Here is a 17295-nt window from a genome sequence, read left to right on the forward strand (position 1 = left end):
ATGGTATCACTGATTCAATGGACATGGGTTTGAGCAACCTTCGGGAGTTGGTGATGGACAGGGAATCTTGGTGTGCTTTAGTCTGTAGGGTTGCAAAGAGTCAGATACAACTGAATGACTGAAAAACAACAACATTCTTCTCCGACTTCTGTAAAAGAGATCAGGTCCTTTCCCCCAAAACATGAAACTTTTCACCAGAATTTAATGGGGTTTAAAGCAAACTTACAAAGCAGTTTTGCTATATAGTCCAAAGTTTCCAAAGTAGTATGCTTTCTGTCTACCTGTTTACTGTTGTAAGGCCTTAAATTGTGATCCTGCTTCAATTCTAAAGGAAGAGGCATGAGCTGTTTCTCTCTTTTTTTCATATATATATGTTTTAAATCAAAGTAGCTGGAGACACTTGTATTACAGTTTATTGATTTGCTGTATTCGAGGGCCCCAAATCATTTGGATATCCAGCAATTTAAAATAATTGCTCTTCTCAAAATAGAAGGGGAATTAGCTGGCCTGGTGGATGTGCCTGTTTAGGCAATATGTCTCCTTGTATCCGATTCTCCTCCCCTCCTGCCCCCACATTAACAACTGGAGTCCCCATCAGGGACACACACCAATGAGATCATTCTAGTGAGCTATAGATCTTAGGTAAGTTAACTGGTCCAGTTTTGTTTGGTAGTGAGGAGTATGTCTCTAGAAAATGGGAAACTGGAATCTGTCCCCTCTCAGCAAATGGATGAGTGATTACTATTGTTCTGCATCTCTGTGGGATAAGCACAGTTTATTAACTATTCCTCAGCCCCAAGAGTTCAGCATCACTCCTATTTTACAGGCAAGAACCTGAGAAGTGTGTTATGAAACAAAATTGCTGAAATCAAGTGATGGAGCAGTGTTCTGGGACTCTTAGAATACTAGTCATTACCTGCTGTGAGCAGATTTAGGGATGGGCACTGGAGAGGACTTTCAAGGTGATGCTGGCTAGAATCCAAGACTGGAAGCCAAAATTCTGGCAGGAAGTGGCTTGAAATACTTTACCCTTTAGGACTGATTCTGATTTCCCAATTCCTGATACCAAAATTTAAAAATACCAATGTTGATATGGCAATACTTTCAATAGTTGCTGGTTTTTAATCACTGGTGAACAAAAAATGCCAGAATTATCTCTGGCATTTGTTTATATATTAAATAAACCCTTTGTTTATTAATTAAATAAACTTGCTGGAGGTAAAATTACAAGTTGTCAGTTGTTTCATTCTACTAAAAATGAAACTTTGGATAAAATAATCTTTCTCTCAAGGAAAAACTAGAAAATTAAGAAGTTGGAAAAGACATGAAAGGTAGCCTGTTCCAAACTATCACTTGGTAATAATGAAATTATTAGCACTAATTGGGCAGAAAATGCCTACTTTGGTGATAAATAGTATTACTGAACATGTGTTTTTAAACTGCAGGTCATGATCAGTTAGTGGGTGCTAGCCAGCATTAAAAAAAAAAAAGAAAGAAAATAATAGTACAAATTAGGAAATACATGTCACATTATAAGGGAAGGTAGGTGCTGTGAAACTATTGTTCCAGTTACATTATGTTATCTACGCCTGTGTAGCAGCTTATGACATAAAATGTATTTCTTATGACATAAAATGTATTTCTTAGAGAAAGTCAGAAAAATTTGAAATCTACCAGTGCATTTACATTTGAGAACTTGAGGATGAAAGGAAAAGGATTCCTTGCCTGTGTGTTAGTAGGTTTCCTACCTCTTAGGCCCAGCAACCCCCACTGAGTCGATTTCATGGCTGATTATAGAACACTTAGATTGTTTCCACACTCAGGATTTATTTCTCTCCACAATAGACCCAGAATACCAATTTCCAGCTCTTGGGCCAAGCACTGCTTTAAAACTAACCTTTGTGTTCATAACTCCTTTCCCAAAGACTCTGTTCTCTACCTTAGATAAATTGTGGCTACCTCTCAATTGTACTCTGAATGCTCATCTAGTTGAGGTTTTAATAATCGTGACTGGATTTTATTTGTATAGAATTCCTTTAACCTTTTAAACAGGAGTGGGTTTTTTTTTGTTGCAGATATTTTTCTAAAACATTTCATACAAGAATAAAACTTTGAATAATGTATTTCAATCAGAGGGAAAACACTCATTTGACATAGTAAGAAATACTTTCTCTGAAATGAATCTCCCCAGATTTCCAGCTGGAATTAATCCCTTGAGATACTGTTGGCTGGAAGCAAAAGCAATGCTGTGATACCTTCCGCCTCCTTTGCCACGAGAACTTAGACGTTTGAGAGACAACAGAGGCACTGGAAACGTTGGAAGTCACTTCAGAGAAGGCAATAAAGAGGACAGACTGGCCTTGTGTATTGCTTCTCTTCCTGTTCATGTGGCCAGCTGTCTCACTGGGTCTCACTGTGCGCACTGTTCACTAAACCCATGGCAGGCAAGGCACAAGCAGGGAGGCTGGACGAAAACTCAAGGAGCTGTAGGAACTTCAGACACGTTTCTTCTCTCCTGGCAGGCGCCGCAGCCACAGCAGCAAACACGCTGTATCGTCTCCTCTCGTGGCCGACCCAACAGACGCAGCCGCGAGGAGCAGTGATGCCGCTGCTTTTTAGGTGGAGCTCCAGTACTCTTGCCTGGCAAATCCCATGGACGGAGGGGCCTGGTGGGCTGCAGTCCATGGGGTCGCTAGGAGTCGGACACGACTGAGCGACTTCCCTTTCACTTTTCACTATCATGCATTGGAGAAGGAAATGGCAACCCACTCCAGTGTTCTCGCTTGGAGAATCCCAGGGATGGGGAAGCCTGGTGGGCTCACAGAGTCGGACATGACTGAAGTGACTTAGCAGCAGCAGCAGCAGCAGATAAGCATACAGCACAGAGCGGCCCGTGACCAAGCGAGTACCTCGTGACACGCATGCGCAGTGCTATCAAGGCGCTCAGATATTTTATGATCATTATTTACAAAACGTGGGGCAAAAGCAAGAGGCTGTGGGGTGAGAGAGCCTGACAATGCCATCTTGGGTAATTTGCTCTTTCCCTACACCTTGGTACAATCCAGGGATGCATTAGTTACTTATTGCTGCTATAATAAATTACCACAAACTTCATGGTCTAACACAAATGTATTATTTAACAGTTCAGGAGGTTAGAAGTCTGACACAGGTCTCATCGGGCTAAAATCGAGGTGTTGGCAGGGCTGTAATCCTTCTGGGTGCCTAGAGGAGAATCTGTTTCCTTGTCTTTTCCAGCTTCTAGAGGTGTTGCTGGGAGAAGTCAATTCTGACTCCATGTTGGGACTTTCTTTGTCTTGCTTTTTGTTGCTTTGGTTATTATAATTATATATAATGGCCTGCCTCAGAGAATCCTTCCCCTCTGTCTGTTAACCTGAAGCGTGTTTGTTCAGAGCTCTGTCCACCTGTAGATGGTAGGAAGGAAGAAATTTACACATCCCTCCCCCCCGCCTCCCTGCCCCGCAGGGCTTGCCACTCTAGGAGATATTTATAACATTAATGGCCTTTTTATTTTGTTTCCTTTCTTCTCCCCATCTCTGATCTATAAAAGAACCTGGCATCATTTTGAGACATTGGTTTGCCAGCTTCTCCCATTCATTGGCCTTTTGTGCTACAAGGAGAGCAAGCTTGAACTTGGTAACAGAGGCTGCCAGAGTACTTTCCCACACAGTCCCTTCATACTGATTTATGATCTCTGCTTCCATTGTCCCATCTCCTTCTCAGACTCTGACCCTCTTGTTTCCTTTTTCACTTATAAAGACCCATCCAGGCAATCTCCCCACATCAAGGTCTGTAATTTAATTCCCATCTGTAAAGTCCCTTTGGTCATGCAAGTTTCTTGGGATTAGGGCATGGATGTCTTCCTTGTCTAGGAGCAGGGGAAAGGGAGGTCCTGAATAATCCTTCAGATTACCTGGATCGGTGACTATGGCTTTGTTGCTGGTGGCATGCTTGCAGAGGAAGGGCTGGGTTACTGAAATCTTTTACTCTGGGCACCTGCAAAGTTCAAGGATTGGCAGCTGTGGCCACTCTGCAGCCTGGTACAGCCCTGCCTTTTCCCTCATGAGCACACTTGCTCACAAATGAGCCTGTCAGATTGCTGCTGTTTGCTTCCGAGCTTTTAACATTCATCTGTGTCCTTGAAGTTTTTTATCATTTGGGTTTTTAAGCATTTCCTCTATACTGCATTTTCTTTATTGCTGTTATATCTAAGCTTCCCCATTATGCCTAGATTGGAGTCGAAGGATTAAAAGAAGGAAAGAGCAGTGAACAAAACCCACAGGTGAAGCAGGTGAATAAAAACACATGAGACAAGAGGCTGAAGGGCTTCAGAGGAGATCTTGAAGATAAAACACACAGCAAAAACTTAGAAGCTGGGTTTATAAATAAAGCAAAGGGTTAGAGATAAAAGCCCATGAAGGCAGAGAGGAAAAAATATATATTCACAGAGACAGGAAGTGGTCTTTCAAGAGAAGTTCCAGCAAAGGCAGTAATGTTCCTACTGTGGGTACCCTGGAGTTCAGCTAATGGTTAAAACACAGGGTGCAGTGGTCAGGAAGGAGGTCACTGACCGTGGGATTCAGGCCTGCTTTCCTGCAGGATGATGGTTTACTAACTGAATGCATCTTTCCAAGACAAGAGCTTCTGGAATTTCATTCCTCTGTTTCTCTCTCTCTGTTTTGCACTGGATACAAATAGTTATAGGAAATAAGAAATTGGCAGTCAACAGAAAAAAGTTGAGGAGCCCCTGAACTCATGAAGCAGTTTCTACCATAGTCTCTCTGGGGATGGCAGTCCTGTCTCTTGGGAAATCTGCTGAGTAGAAGAGACTCTCCCAGGACTTCAGGGTTCTAGAGTCCTCAGAATCCAAGTCTGTGGCTTCTCAAAGCATAAGCTCTCTCTTTAGGTTTGCTTGGACTGCAATTTTAAAATATCTTTAAACCTATTAAGCACTGATCTACTCCTTATAAATTATAGTAGCTATAAGAAAACTGCCTTGAAGTAGATAAATTCAATGATTATTTAATTTGTGTAAATATCTGCCTAATTTTCAGATTTGTTTCAGGACTGATCATAGTATTTTTATCATGAATTGCTCAAAATTTTTTGGAAATGTAATGAAAATGTTGCCTTAGACACAGAAGATATTTATGTTCAAAAAAGATGAAAATGTGCACAAAATGTAAATTGTGATGATAGAGATGAAAGTTTTTTTTCCTTAATTCGCATGTTTTCAGAAAGGCCTGGAACATTTCTATTGTGATTTCACTACTGTGTTGTTGATTATTCTAATGAATAAGGTTGACACTCAGCTTTGCCTTTCTCTTTGCAGACACACTGCTAAATCTAAAGAGTCAGGGCAAAGCAGGTAGATCCTGTGTGATCCAGGCAAACTTAATCAAGCAGCAGCACTGCCAGATCCACATGTGTTCCATGAGAAAAATAACTGAGATATTGAGATGGACGAAAATCTGTGGCACACGTTTTCTTACCAAATGTCTGTGCATTGAGGGAGTTCTCACAGATAATATCTGTACCCAGTACATCTCCATCTGTGTGTGCTAGTCATAAACCATGCTTGAATCCAGCAGGATCTACTTATTTCCAAAATAACTGTGTCTTGATCAAATAGGATTCATGTGTGCCTGTCGTATTGAGGAGACACACTGGGCCGGATGTGGCTCTTTTCCCTGACTGCCTTGTTTCAATGGGATCCAGGCATTTTCCACTGAACAGCTGTGGCTTGGGGAGAATCCAGGTGTTTTTCTCACTGAATATTTGTGGGATTGGCAGGGCTCTGGGTATTTCCTTTGCTTTCTCTTGCCTGGAATTATTATAAGATACATTATGTATATGTATTTCAGTGAACTTTGCTTTGTCCCAGGAAACAGATCGGCTTCCTTTACTTCACACAAAGAGCAATTACACCTAGAAAAATATGGGCAGGATTAAACACTGTTTATCTTTTTCTTCACTAGCTATATTCTTCATGCTGCCTTACACAAATACATGAATATTCTAAAAATCCCTTTGAGCTAAAACAAGTCAATTACCTTTCCACACTGAATAATTATCTACTCGCAAGGCACTGCTTTACTGGAGTGGGGGTGTCACACCTGTTCAGTCATCTACTTGTTAAGAACCTGTTGAACTTGGCTTGGATTGCTGATTGAAAAAGTAAGTCAGCCTTCCTAAATTTGGCAATGCACAGATCCTGTTAGAAAATGGTGTGTGGTTTTGGTTTCCACATCTTGTACAATATATAGGGAAATTGGAAAGAGTTCATAGAACAGAAACAAAATGATTAAAGGTTTGGGGAAATAAGAAGCTGGGATCATTTCATCTGAAGAAAGGCTTTCAGGGAAAGCAAGATGTGTGTGCATGTGTATGTGTGTGTGTGCGCACCAAAGATAAGTCAAAAAAGTCAGATTTTAAAGACTATGTGTTTGAACAGGTTTGATTGACCTTTGTAGGCCATCTGGGACCTGGTAAATAAAGTAGGGAGAACTTGGTATGCCTTAACAGTTACTAGGATATTGGCAATTTGATCTCTGGTTCCTCTGCCTTTCTAAAACCAGCTTGAACATCTGGAAGTTCACGGTTCACGTACTGCTGAAGCCTGGCTTGGAGAATTTTGAGCATTACTTTACTAGCGTGTGAGATGAGTGCAATTGTGCGGTAGTTTGAGCATTCTTTGACATTGCCTTTTTTGGGATTGGAATGAAAACTGACCTTTTCCAGCCCTGTGGCCACTGCTGAGTTATCAAGATTTGCTGGCATATTGACTGCAGCATTTTCACAGCATCATCTTTTAGGATTTGAAATAGCTCAACTGGAATTCCATCAACTCCACTAGCTTTGTTTGTAGTGATGCTTTCTAAGGCCTGCTTGACTTCACATTCCAGGATGTCTGGCTCTAGGTGAGTGATCACACCATCATGATTGGGTCGTGAAGCTCTTTTTTTGTACAGTTCTTCTGTGTATTCTTGCCACCTCTTCTTAATATCTTCTGCTTCTGTTAGGTCCCTACCATTTCTGTCCTTTATAGAGCCCGTCTTTGCATGAAATGTTCCCTTGGTATCTCTAATTTTCTTGAAGAGATCTCTAGTCTTTCCTATTCTGTTATTTTCCTCTATTTCTTTGCACTGATTGCCAAGGAAGGCTTTCTTATCTCTCCTTGCTATTCTTTGAAACTCTGCATTCAGATGCTTATATCTTTCCTTTTCTCCTTTGCTTTTCGCTTCTCTTCTTTTCACAGATATTTGTAAGGCCTCCTCAGACAGCCATTTTGCTCTTTTGCATTTCTTTTCCATGGAAATGGTCTTGATCCCTGTCTCCTGTACAAATGTCATGAACCTCCATCCATAGTTCATCAGGCACTCTGTCTATCAGATCTAGTCCCTTAAATCTATTTCTCACTTCCACTGTATAATCCAAATGCCACTATGCCAAAGCCTTTGACTGTGTGGATCACAACAAACTGTGGAAAATTCTGAAAGAGATAGGAATACCAGACCACCTGACCTGCCTCTTGAGAAACCTGTATGCAGGTCAGGAAGCAACAGTTAGTACTGGACATGGAACAACAGACTGGTTCCAAATAGGAAAAGGAGTACGTCAAGGCTGTATATTGTCACTCTGTTTATTTAACTTATATGCAGAGAACATCATGAGAAACGCTGGGCTGGAAGAAGCACAGGCTGGAATTAAGACTGCTGGGAGAAATATCAATAACCTCAGATATGCAGATGACACCACCCTTATGGCAGAAAGTGAAGAGGAACTAAAAAGCCTCTTGATGAGAGTGAAAGTGGAGAGTGAAAAAGTTGGCTTAAAGCTCAACATTCAGAAAACGAAGATCATGGCATCTGGTCCCATCACTTCATGGGAAATAGATGGGGAAACAGTGGAAACAGTGTCAGACTTTATTTTTGGGGACTCCAAAATCATTGCAGGTGGTGATTGCAGCCATGAAATTAAAAGACGCTTACTCCTTGGAAGGAAAGTTGTGACCAACCTAGATAGTATATTGAAAAGAAGAGATATTACTTTGCCAACAAAGGTCCATCTAGTCAAGGCTATGGTTTTTCCAGTGGTCATGTATGGATGTGAGAGTTGGACTGTGAATAAAGCTGAGCGCCAAAGAATTGATGCTTTTGAACTGTGGTGTTGGAGAAGACTCTTGAGAGTCCCTTGGACTGCAAGGAGACCCAACCAGTCCATTCTAAAGGAGATCAGTCCTGGGTGTTCATTGGAAGGACTGATGCTAAAGCTGAAACTCCAATACTTTGGCCACCTCGTGCGAAGAGTTGACTCATTGGAAAAGACTCTGATGCTGGGAGGGATTGGGGGCAGGAGGAGAAGGGGACGACAGAGGATGAGATGGCTGGATGGCATCACCGATGCTATGGACATGAGTTTGAGTGAACTCCAGGAGTTGGTGATAGACAGGGAGGCCTGGTGTGCTGTGATTCATGGGGTCGCAAAGAGTCAGACACGACTGAGCGACTGAACAGTTACTGGGAGGGATAATAATTTAGGAGAGAGTAAAAACTTGGGAAAAATTGGGCAGGAATTACTTTAGCTGGGGCTTCTGTCTCAGGCCTACTGATACCATAATCTTCAAATGTAGGGAGAACTTTAGCTTGTAACTCTTACATTCCAGTTTCTACTAGATTTGAAAAATATGATTTGATATAGTATATACAAATCTACTTAATGATAAGCCATGTTATACTTCTCCCCATCCACATGATGAAATATTGCTATAAAGAAATTATTGACCCATTTTTCTCCATTTTCCCAAAGAACCAGAGGAAATAATTATACATTGATAACAAAAACAGAGACCAATACTCTATAAAATTAAATCATATTCTGCTGGGTTGAGAAAAGAGAATGGATATGTATAGAATCAGTTCTCAAAACCAAAAAGAAGGAAAAAACTATCACTTATCTCTCTGGGATGGGTTATGTCTTAAGGTAGGGAGGGGTGCGGGATTATCTAGCATGTATTACCTATCTGGACAAGATCCTCATCATGTCCAGGATCATGACTTTAAACCTTTATGAATGCAAGATATATGTATATATGAAATATAGACTTTGATATTAGACACTAAATCACTTCCTTTTATAAAGCTCTATATTAGAGTTCTCCAGAAAAACAGACAGAGAAGGCAATGGCAACCCATTCCAGTACTCTTGCCTGGAAAATCCCATGGATGGAGGAGCCTGGTGGGCTGCAGTCCATGGGGTCACTAAGAGTCAGATATAACTGAGCGACTTCATTTTCACTTTTCTCTTTCATGCATTGGAAAAGGAAATGGCAACCCACTCCAGTGTTCTTGCCTGGATAATCCCAGGGACGGGGGAGCCTGGTGGGCTGCCGTCTATGGTGTCACACAGAGTCGGACACGATTGAAGTGACTTAGCAGCAGCAGCAGCAGAGAAACAGAACCAAGAAACACACTGGTAGGGCGGGCCAGTAGGATAGACACTCAGGATCTCTAAGTTATAGTCTTGAGGCACAATTCCTTCTTCTCTGGAAAACCTTAGATTTTGCTCAGAAGGCTTTCACCTGAGTGATGAGGTGAGGGCCACCATATCATTAAATTATCTCCCTCCTCATAGATCTTAATCACATCTACGTGATCCTTCATAACAACATTTAGACTAGTGGTTGACTGAAGAACTCAGAACCATGCCCTAGCCAAATTGCTGTATAAAATTTAAACCCCGAATTAAACACTCCAAACACTCTTTAGTTCATCTCTTTAGAAAGATGGCATGTGAACCAAAGGTGGCAGGGGTCCTCACTGCAGTCACAGTGTCCTTCCTAACTTCAGAGGGTCTTTCTTTGGGGAAGCAGAAGGGAAGAAACCCCTGCATATTCCACACAATTCTCCTGCTTGCCTTTAGTACCATTTCTAAATAGTTTCTTTCTGTTGAGTTTCAAAGGAGCCACTTCACTGAGGCTCTTCTGTGCCATTTCACCATTCACCCAAGCAAGTGTCCAAAACTCTTACTATCTCACTGTATGGATTTCAATGAGAACTCAGAAGCATGACAAGCATGACAGATTTGCATGAAGATAATAAATGAAGGTCACAGAGATGATAAATGACCAGTGAAGTTTTCAGAAAACCATGGACAACAGGTGTACCACCACTTACATATTTACACTTATGTGACTTTGATCAAGTTATTTGCAGTGCCCTGAATCTCAGTTACTTCATCTGCAAGATGGGGATAATAATTATAATTCCTTTCCTGAAGGGTTTATGTGAGATTCTTCAGGCCCTTACTATTTAGACTATTTAAGTTAACTATTACAAAGTGATGGCCTAGCTACAGACTGGGAGAAAAAGTTTTTGATGATGGACTTCCTGTACTACTTAAACCAAGTATCACCAAGGGAAAATCTGCTATTTCTGCCCATGATAATTTCTGTTTATGACTCTAGGAATTTTATATTTTTCCTCTCCTAATACTCAAGGGGGCTAAGAAGTCAGAGTTTGATATTACTGATAATCCCCAAACATTTTACCCCAAACATTTACCCCTAAAACATTAATCAAGCAAGCAACAGAGGACAAGAGAAGTGGCATCTCCTGGATGCTTTCTATGTGCTAGTCCACATACATTGTTTCCTTTAAGGCTCATAACATCCTTGAGAGCTAAATATTTTAATCCTCAGCTTAGAGAAGGGGAAATTAATGTTTATCAAGATTGAAATAACTTGCCCCAAATTATAGAACAGAGCCAGTGCTTCCCAGCTTCAAAACCCAAATTATTGCTGGTTATACCCTGATGTTTCTCTCAAGAGTGTCAGATCTGGACCTGGTTCTTGCAGGCTGCTGACCCCTGTGCTATATACAATTATTTTTTGCATATTTGAGAAATATTATTTCTTTTACTCAACTAAATTGAATTATTAATTCTAGAAGGCTGCTCAGGAATTCAATAAAGGACACTGTGAAATGGGCAGGAGACCTTGAATTGTACATGATGAAAGAGAAAGCCTAAAAACGAATGGGAAAATAGATGTTTCAAGTTCCTGATTTCCCATTTGTTTCTAAACTAAACCACTGTTTACAGTGAATGTGTCAGTGAAAGCTGTGGAGAAACTAGCTCCTTTTCCTTTATTTTTAGACTCAAGTAAATATTTGATAATGATATAGTTAGCCAAATAAATTGAAGAAGTTCAAAAATGAGTATAAAGCTCCATAGAATGTTCAAAATGATTAAACTGAGAAGATACAATTCACCACAATAAAAGATCTCACACCAATTATTTCTGAGTTATGGCTTCAAATCCCACCGCCTTCAATGATTCATCTTTCCATCTATTCTTCAGTTCAACAACCATCCATTCAGTCATCCATCCAACAGACATTTAGTGAATAAAGCCACACTACGGTAGTACTCTTCTAGGTTCTGGGATAAAGCAGCACTTAAAGTGCCTGAAGAGGGTTGAGATTACAATAATAAATGAAAGAATGAAACAAACTAATTTCAGGTGCTGATGGACACTGTGAATGAAATCTAATATAAGGATGCAGTTTAAGGCAGAGAAGCTACTTGAGGTAGGTAGGGTGGTCAAGGAAGGTCTCCAAACAGCTGGTATTTGAATTGAGACCTGAGTGAGAAATGGCCAGATCTTCACAACTCAGAAGAAAGAACTCCCAGGCACAGAAAGGGCCTCACAATTCAAATGTACAAGCTGTCATAGCCTGCTCAAGTTGCTGGAACAAAGTTTGGTCACTCAATTGTGTCCAACTCTTTGTGACCCCATGGATTGCAGCATGCCAGGCTTCCCTGTCCTTCACTATCTCCCTGAGTTTGCTCAAATTCATGTCCACTGAGTCACTGATGCTGGGATGGGCGTGGGGGTTGCTTATAAACAACAGACACTTATTTTCACAGTTCTGAGGGTTGGAAGTCAGATCAGAGTGCCAGCATGGTCGAGTTCTGGGGCAGGACCTCTTCCCATTTGTGGGCCACTGGCTTTTTCTACCATCACATGGTGAGAAGCAGAGAGCTTCAGGTCCTCTCCTCATTCACTTAAAGGCGCTAATCCCATGACCTCAAGTAATCTGCTGCTGCTGCTGCTAAGTAGCTTCAGTCGTGGCCGACTCTGTGCGACCCCATAGACGGCAGCCCACCAGGCTCCCCCGTCCCTGGGATTCTCCAGGCAAGAATTCTGGAGTGGGTTGCCATTTCCTTCTCCAATGCATGAAAGTGAAAAGGGAAAGTGAAGTCGCTCAGTCACATCCGACTCTTAGCGACCCCGTGGATGGAAAATCAAGTAATCTAATCACCCTCAAAACTTGCCCTCCTAAAGCCAATCACACTGGGCGGGGGACAGGATTTCAGCACATGAATTTTGAAGGAGACCCAAGTGCTCAGTCCGCAATAGGAACTAAGGTCAGAAAGAACGCAGTGGAGCTGGATGGACAGCTGTGAGGTCAGAAGGGTGGATAGCACCATGCTAGGTAGAGTCCTGCACTCTTTGAAGGGAGTCTGAATTAAAATTCAAGTATAATGGAAATATACTGACAGGTTCTAAGAGGGGAGGGTGGGGTTGGGGGTGTGTGTGACATGATTTGAGTTAGTTTTAAAAGTATCAGTCTGGATGTTTGCTTGAGGATCACTTACAAAGGGACAGGGGGCCTAGTGAGGGTGAGATTTCAGAGGCTGAGGTTAAAGGAGACTAAAGACTAGTAACAAATCTCAATGGAGAAGAGATACATTGGTTTAGAGACACTGAATTTGTTTCAATAATGTCTCCATATATATGAAATTGTCTGCTATAAAATACATTTATTGTTATTTTATCAGCCATAGGGGTGATGGTATGGCTGTAGATTAGCAATTATATATATATTAAAAAGACATCTTGCTGTAAGGGACTGCTACTCAGGGCTTTTGGTGCTCCTTAAATGTCTTCTCTGATGGCTCAGTGATAATGAATCCACCTACCAATGCAGGAGATGTGGGTTCAATCCCTCGGTCAGAAGATCTCCTGGAGAAGGAAATGGCAACCCACTTCAGGATTATTTCCTGGGAAATCCCATGGATAGAGGAGCCTGGCGCGCTACAGTCCATCGGGTCTCAAGAGTCAGACAGGACTTAGGGACTAAACAACAACAAAGGAGAGCAACAGTATCTAGGAAATTAAGCCTTTCCTCTGGTCTAAATGCAAAATTGCAGAAACCATTTGCTAAATATGACAAGCCATCCTTGAGAGGGCAGAGTCTTTCCTCGGGCATTTTTTTAAGAGAGGCAATTTATCCTACTATTACGGATAATTGAAGGGAAACTCGCGATTCATTGATAATCTCCGGCTCAGACACAAGCTATTTTGAGAGTGGTATCAGTAGTTGCTTCGCCTGCAAACTTCCCTGCTCGTGGAGCTTGGGAAGGTGATGGCCTCGGCTACCCCGTCTTTCTGCCCATAAATCAGCATCGTAAACCATCCTGGAAGTGTTGTGATGGCGCTGAATGCATAAAAAGTGTTCGCAAGCCGAATCTATTGTCGTCATTGCCGGTAGCAGAGGGGAGTGATAAGTCGCTCACACGTCTCGCCGAGTGGTAGCGCGGCATAATAAAGCTTGGTTTGCACCATGTGTGTCACAGATTTCTCAGGGTTTCTCGAAGGTTTTTCCAAGTTCCGCCTTCTCCCCCTTTGCAGTCATCCCGGCCCCAGCTGTGCATCGGCCTTTGACTCCATCTGTCCTTCCGCTGGGGACGAGTCTTTCTCGCCACATGGATAACACAAGTTTGGCTCTCCAGTGTAATGATAACCCCCCGCCCTCTCCGCGCGGCAGGAGCTCCCCAGCGTCAGGCCCGCTGCAGAGCCAGTCTCAGGGATGGAGCGGGGAGGGCTGTCCCCTCACCTTCCCCACCCCTAGCCACTTTCACGCCTAGCCCAGCCTGCGCGATCCCCACGCGCCCCATGGTCCCCATCTCCGGCTCCTCTCACGTTTGCTCTCCTCTCCTCCGCCCCTAGCCTGACCAGGAACGTGCCCAGCTGCAGCTGCGCCTCGCAGGTGGGAGTTCGCCCGGGTGTGTGGCCGCGTCACGGCGCGCGGAGGAGAACCGGCGGGAGGCGCGCGGTCCCCCGCGCCCCGAGACGCGGCGGGCGCGGCCGCCCCGGAGCCGCTGACTGCGCCGCAGTCGGATCCGCCTCTCCCTCCCTCCCTCCCGCTCCGGCCGCGCGCCCTCCCGCCCTTACCTTACCCTCTTCCCCGGCCCGACCCCCAGCTTCTCCGTATGTGCGCGCTTTGAATAATTTCATCCTTTTTGGCAAAGGAAATAATGCACCTGACTTTACCAGGGGGAAACAACCAGCCGAGCCGAACAAGGAACAGATGTCAAAGGAATAAAAAGAGAGAGAAAAAGAGATGAGACTCGTGTAAAGAGATCCAGGGGCTCAAAGGTGGCTGACAGCGGTGGAAGCGGCTCGAGCTCCCCCGGCCTGTCTGCGCCTGCCTTCACGCCAGATGTCCCCGGCTCAGCTGCGCCCACTCCGCCACAAGCTAGCCTTCACTGGAAGCGCCTCCTGCTCCCTGGAAGCGGAGGGTCACCCCGCGGGCGGCAGGGCGGCGGCGCCTGGGCGCAGCGCTTCCTGCTCGGGCTCTGCGTGCACGCGTGGCTGTGGGCGGCCTCGGGCTCGTCTGCCCAGGTGTTCAACCTCAGCCTTTCCGTGGACGAGGGCCTTCCTCCGGACACTCTGGTCGGCGACATCCGTGCGGGGGCAACGGCGCGACCACTACAGCTTCGTGGCCGCCACGCTGCTGGGCGCGGTGGTGCAGGTGGAGATTCAAGTCAACGACGTGAACGACCACTCGCCCCGCTTTCCTCTGGACTCCCTGCAACTCAACGTCTCCGAGCTCAGCCCACCAGGTACCGCCTTCCGCCTGCCAGGCGCCCGAGACCCGGACGCTGGGCTTTTCAGCATACAGGGCTACACCCTGGTGCAACCGTCCAGCCTGTCCGAGGACCCCGCCGGACCTTTTTTCCAGTTGCGCTACGGGGCCCCGGGGTCGCCACCGTCGCTGCCGTCCTCGTCGCCCCTTGAGCCCCTAGACTTGGTGCTGCTTCGGCGCTTGGACCGAGAGGCGGTGGCGGCACACGAGCTGCAGATCGAGGCTTGGGACGGCGGTCGCCCGCGGCGCACCGGCCGCCTGCGAGTGGAACTGTGCGTGCTGGATGAGAACGACAATCCTCCAGTCTTTGAGGAGAGCGAGTACCGCGCCGCGGTTCGCGAGGACGCTGGGCCCGGCACCGAAGTCTGTCGCGTGCGCGCCACCGACCGTGACCTGGGGCCCAACGGCCACGTGCGCTACAGCATCCGCTCCCGGCAGGCTCCCGGGGCCGGTGGTAGCGGCAGGACGCTGGACGACGCGGCCTACTTCGTGGTGGAGGAGCTGAGCGGGGTGGTGCGGGTGCACAGGCCGCTGGACCGCGAGGCGCAGGCCTGGCACCAGCTGGTGGTGGAGGCCCGTGACGGAGGCGCTGCGCCCGAGGTCGCCACCGTGCGCGTGTCCATCGCGGTGCTGGACGTGAATGACAACCCGCCCGCTATTCATCTACTCTTCCTCACCGAAGGAGGGGTCGCGCGCGTCTTCGAGGGCGCTCAAGTCGGCGACTATGTGGCTCGGGTCTCGGTGTCAGACGCGGAAGGTGACCCAGAGAAGGAAGGGGAAGCCGCCGGGGAGCTCGATGGAGGCCTTGGAGTCGGGAGCGTCTCTCTGACCTTGGAGGGCGGTGAGGGAGCCTTTGTGCTGCGGTCCGGAGGCTCCCCAGGAGTATTTTTCCTTTGCGTCGAGGGGCCCCTAGATAGGGAGAGCCGAGACCTGTATGATTTGCGACTGGTGGCCACAGATGCGGGATCACCGCCGCTGAGCACCGAGGAGACGCTGCTGCTCCGGGTTGCTGACCTCAATGATCAGCCACCTCTCTTCAGCCAGGAGCATTATTGGGCTTCGGTGTCCGAGGCCGCGGCTCCCGGCACCATGGTCTTGTGTGTCAGTGCCTCCGACGCAGATGAGCCTGGCACGGACCATGCCAGGCTGCGCTATGCGCTGCTTCCTCTCCCCGCTCTCTGTAACCCAGAGACTCCGAGGCCCCCCGCTGAGTGTGGACCATCCTTCAGCATTGATCCCGAGAGTGGTGTGATCAGCACCACCCGGAGCCTGGACCGAGAGGCCCAGGAGGCCATAGAACTGAGAGTGGTGGCCCATGACCTCGGAGAGCCCCCGCTCTCGGCCACTTGCCTGGTGAGCATCGCCGTGGACGACGTGAATGACAACGAGCCCGTTTTCCTGAAGCAGGTGTACAACGCCACGCTTCCGGAGCACGCCCCAGTTGGGCACTGCTTTCTGCAGGTGAGCACATCAGGCCTTCGGATCAAGGGAAGCCCTGGGAAGGGATGGAGAAGATGTAAGTTCAGAAAGGATTTTTTTTGTGTGTATGATGTGGATAGTTATACTCGAGCTCAGAAAGCAGAGGACATGGGCTCTGGTTTCTGCTCTGCAGGGAGATGAATGGGTGCCCTCCCGGCATCTAGCCCTTCTGCTGGGGCTTGAACAGAATGGTCACTTAAGATCTTTTCTGCTTCACATGATCTTTGGATCTTGATTTTGCCCATGGAATTCTGATTTCCCTCTGTCTGGATCTGAGCACCCACATTGGTTTGGGAGGAGCCACTCATTCTCAGTTTTGCTTCTGAACAGTGTGCAGATGGCAGTGTCCTGCATATTTGAACATCATCACGTGTGCACTGGGGGAGTAAGGTGGCCCTCACATGCCAGTTTTTCAAATAAGCAAGTGTGTGGCCTTAAACACTGAAACTCTTTTGAGTAACCATTTACAGAGACTTATTACACATTGTCCTACCTTCTTTGGAAACTTACAAGAACTAGTTGAGGATACCAAGTCATTTTTACCAATTTAACCAGACCTGCTATGATGTCTTCAAGACTCTGAGGAAGGGCAAGTTTCAATCATCCTTTATAAAATGGGTGATATCCTTTACAAATGGATCTCAGAATGTTCTAATATGCACCCTTCTAGCAGTAATTCTTATGGCTTCTAATTTCCTGGTAGTTATCTGAAGCTATCTGATGTGAGATAACAAACTGGATTTCCAAGACTGTTTTATTTACATCAAGATGATTTGAGTGAATAACTGGAGCCTGAGAGGCTAACTAGTGATCAAAGCTGTAAAGTGCCATTTAGCTCTCAGGCTGGGTTGTTTTAAGACCTCTG

The 17295-nt window shown here is 45.6% G+C and overlaps 1 protein-coding gene across 1 annotated transcript; it reads left to right on the forward strand.

Annotated features, from left to right (window-relative positions):
• The first annotated feature begins 13819 nt into the window (after positions 1 to 13819).
• On the forward strand, positions 13820 to 16571 carry LOC133229262 (protocadherin-23-like). Its single transcript, XM_061385767.1, is given in 4 exon segments — positions 13820 to 13981; positions 14033 to 14164; positions 14360 to 14778; positions 14780 to 16571. Coding segments are annotated over 4 exon segments (2505 nt in total).
• The last annotated feature ends 724 nt before the right edge of the window (positions 16572 to 17295 follow it).

Source organism: Bos javanicus, chromosome 17 (genome assembly GCF_032452875.1).
Source record: "Bos javanicus breed banteng chromosome 17, ARS-OSU_banteng_1.0, whole genome shotgun sequence".
Taxonomy (NCBI): Eukaryota; Metazoa; Chordata; class Mammalia; order Artiodactyla; family Bovidae; genus Bos; species Bos javanicus.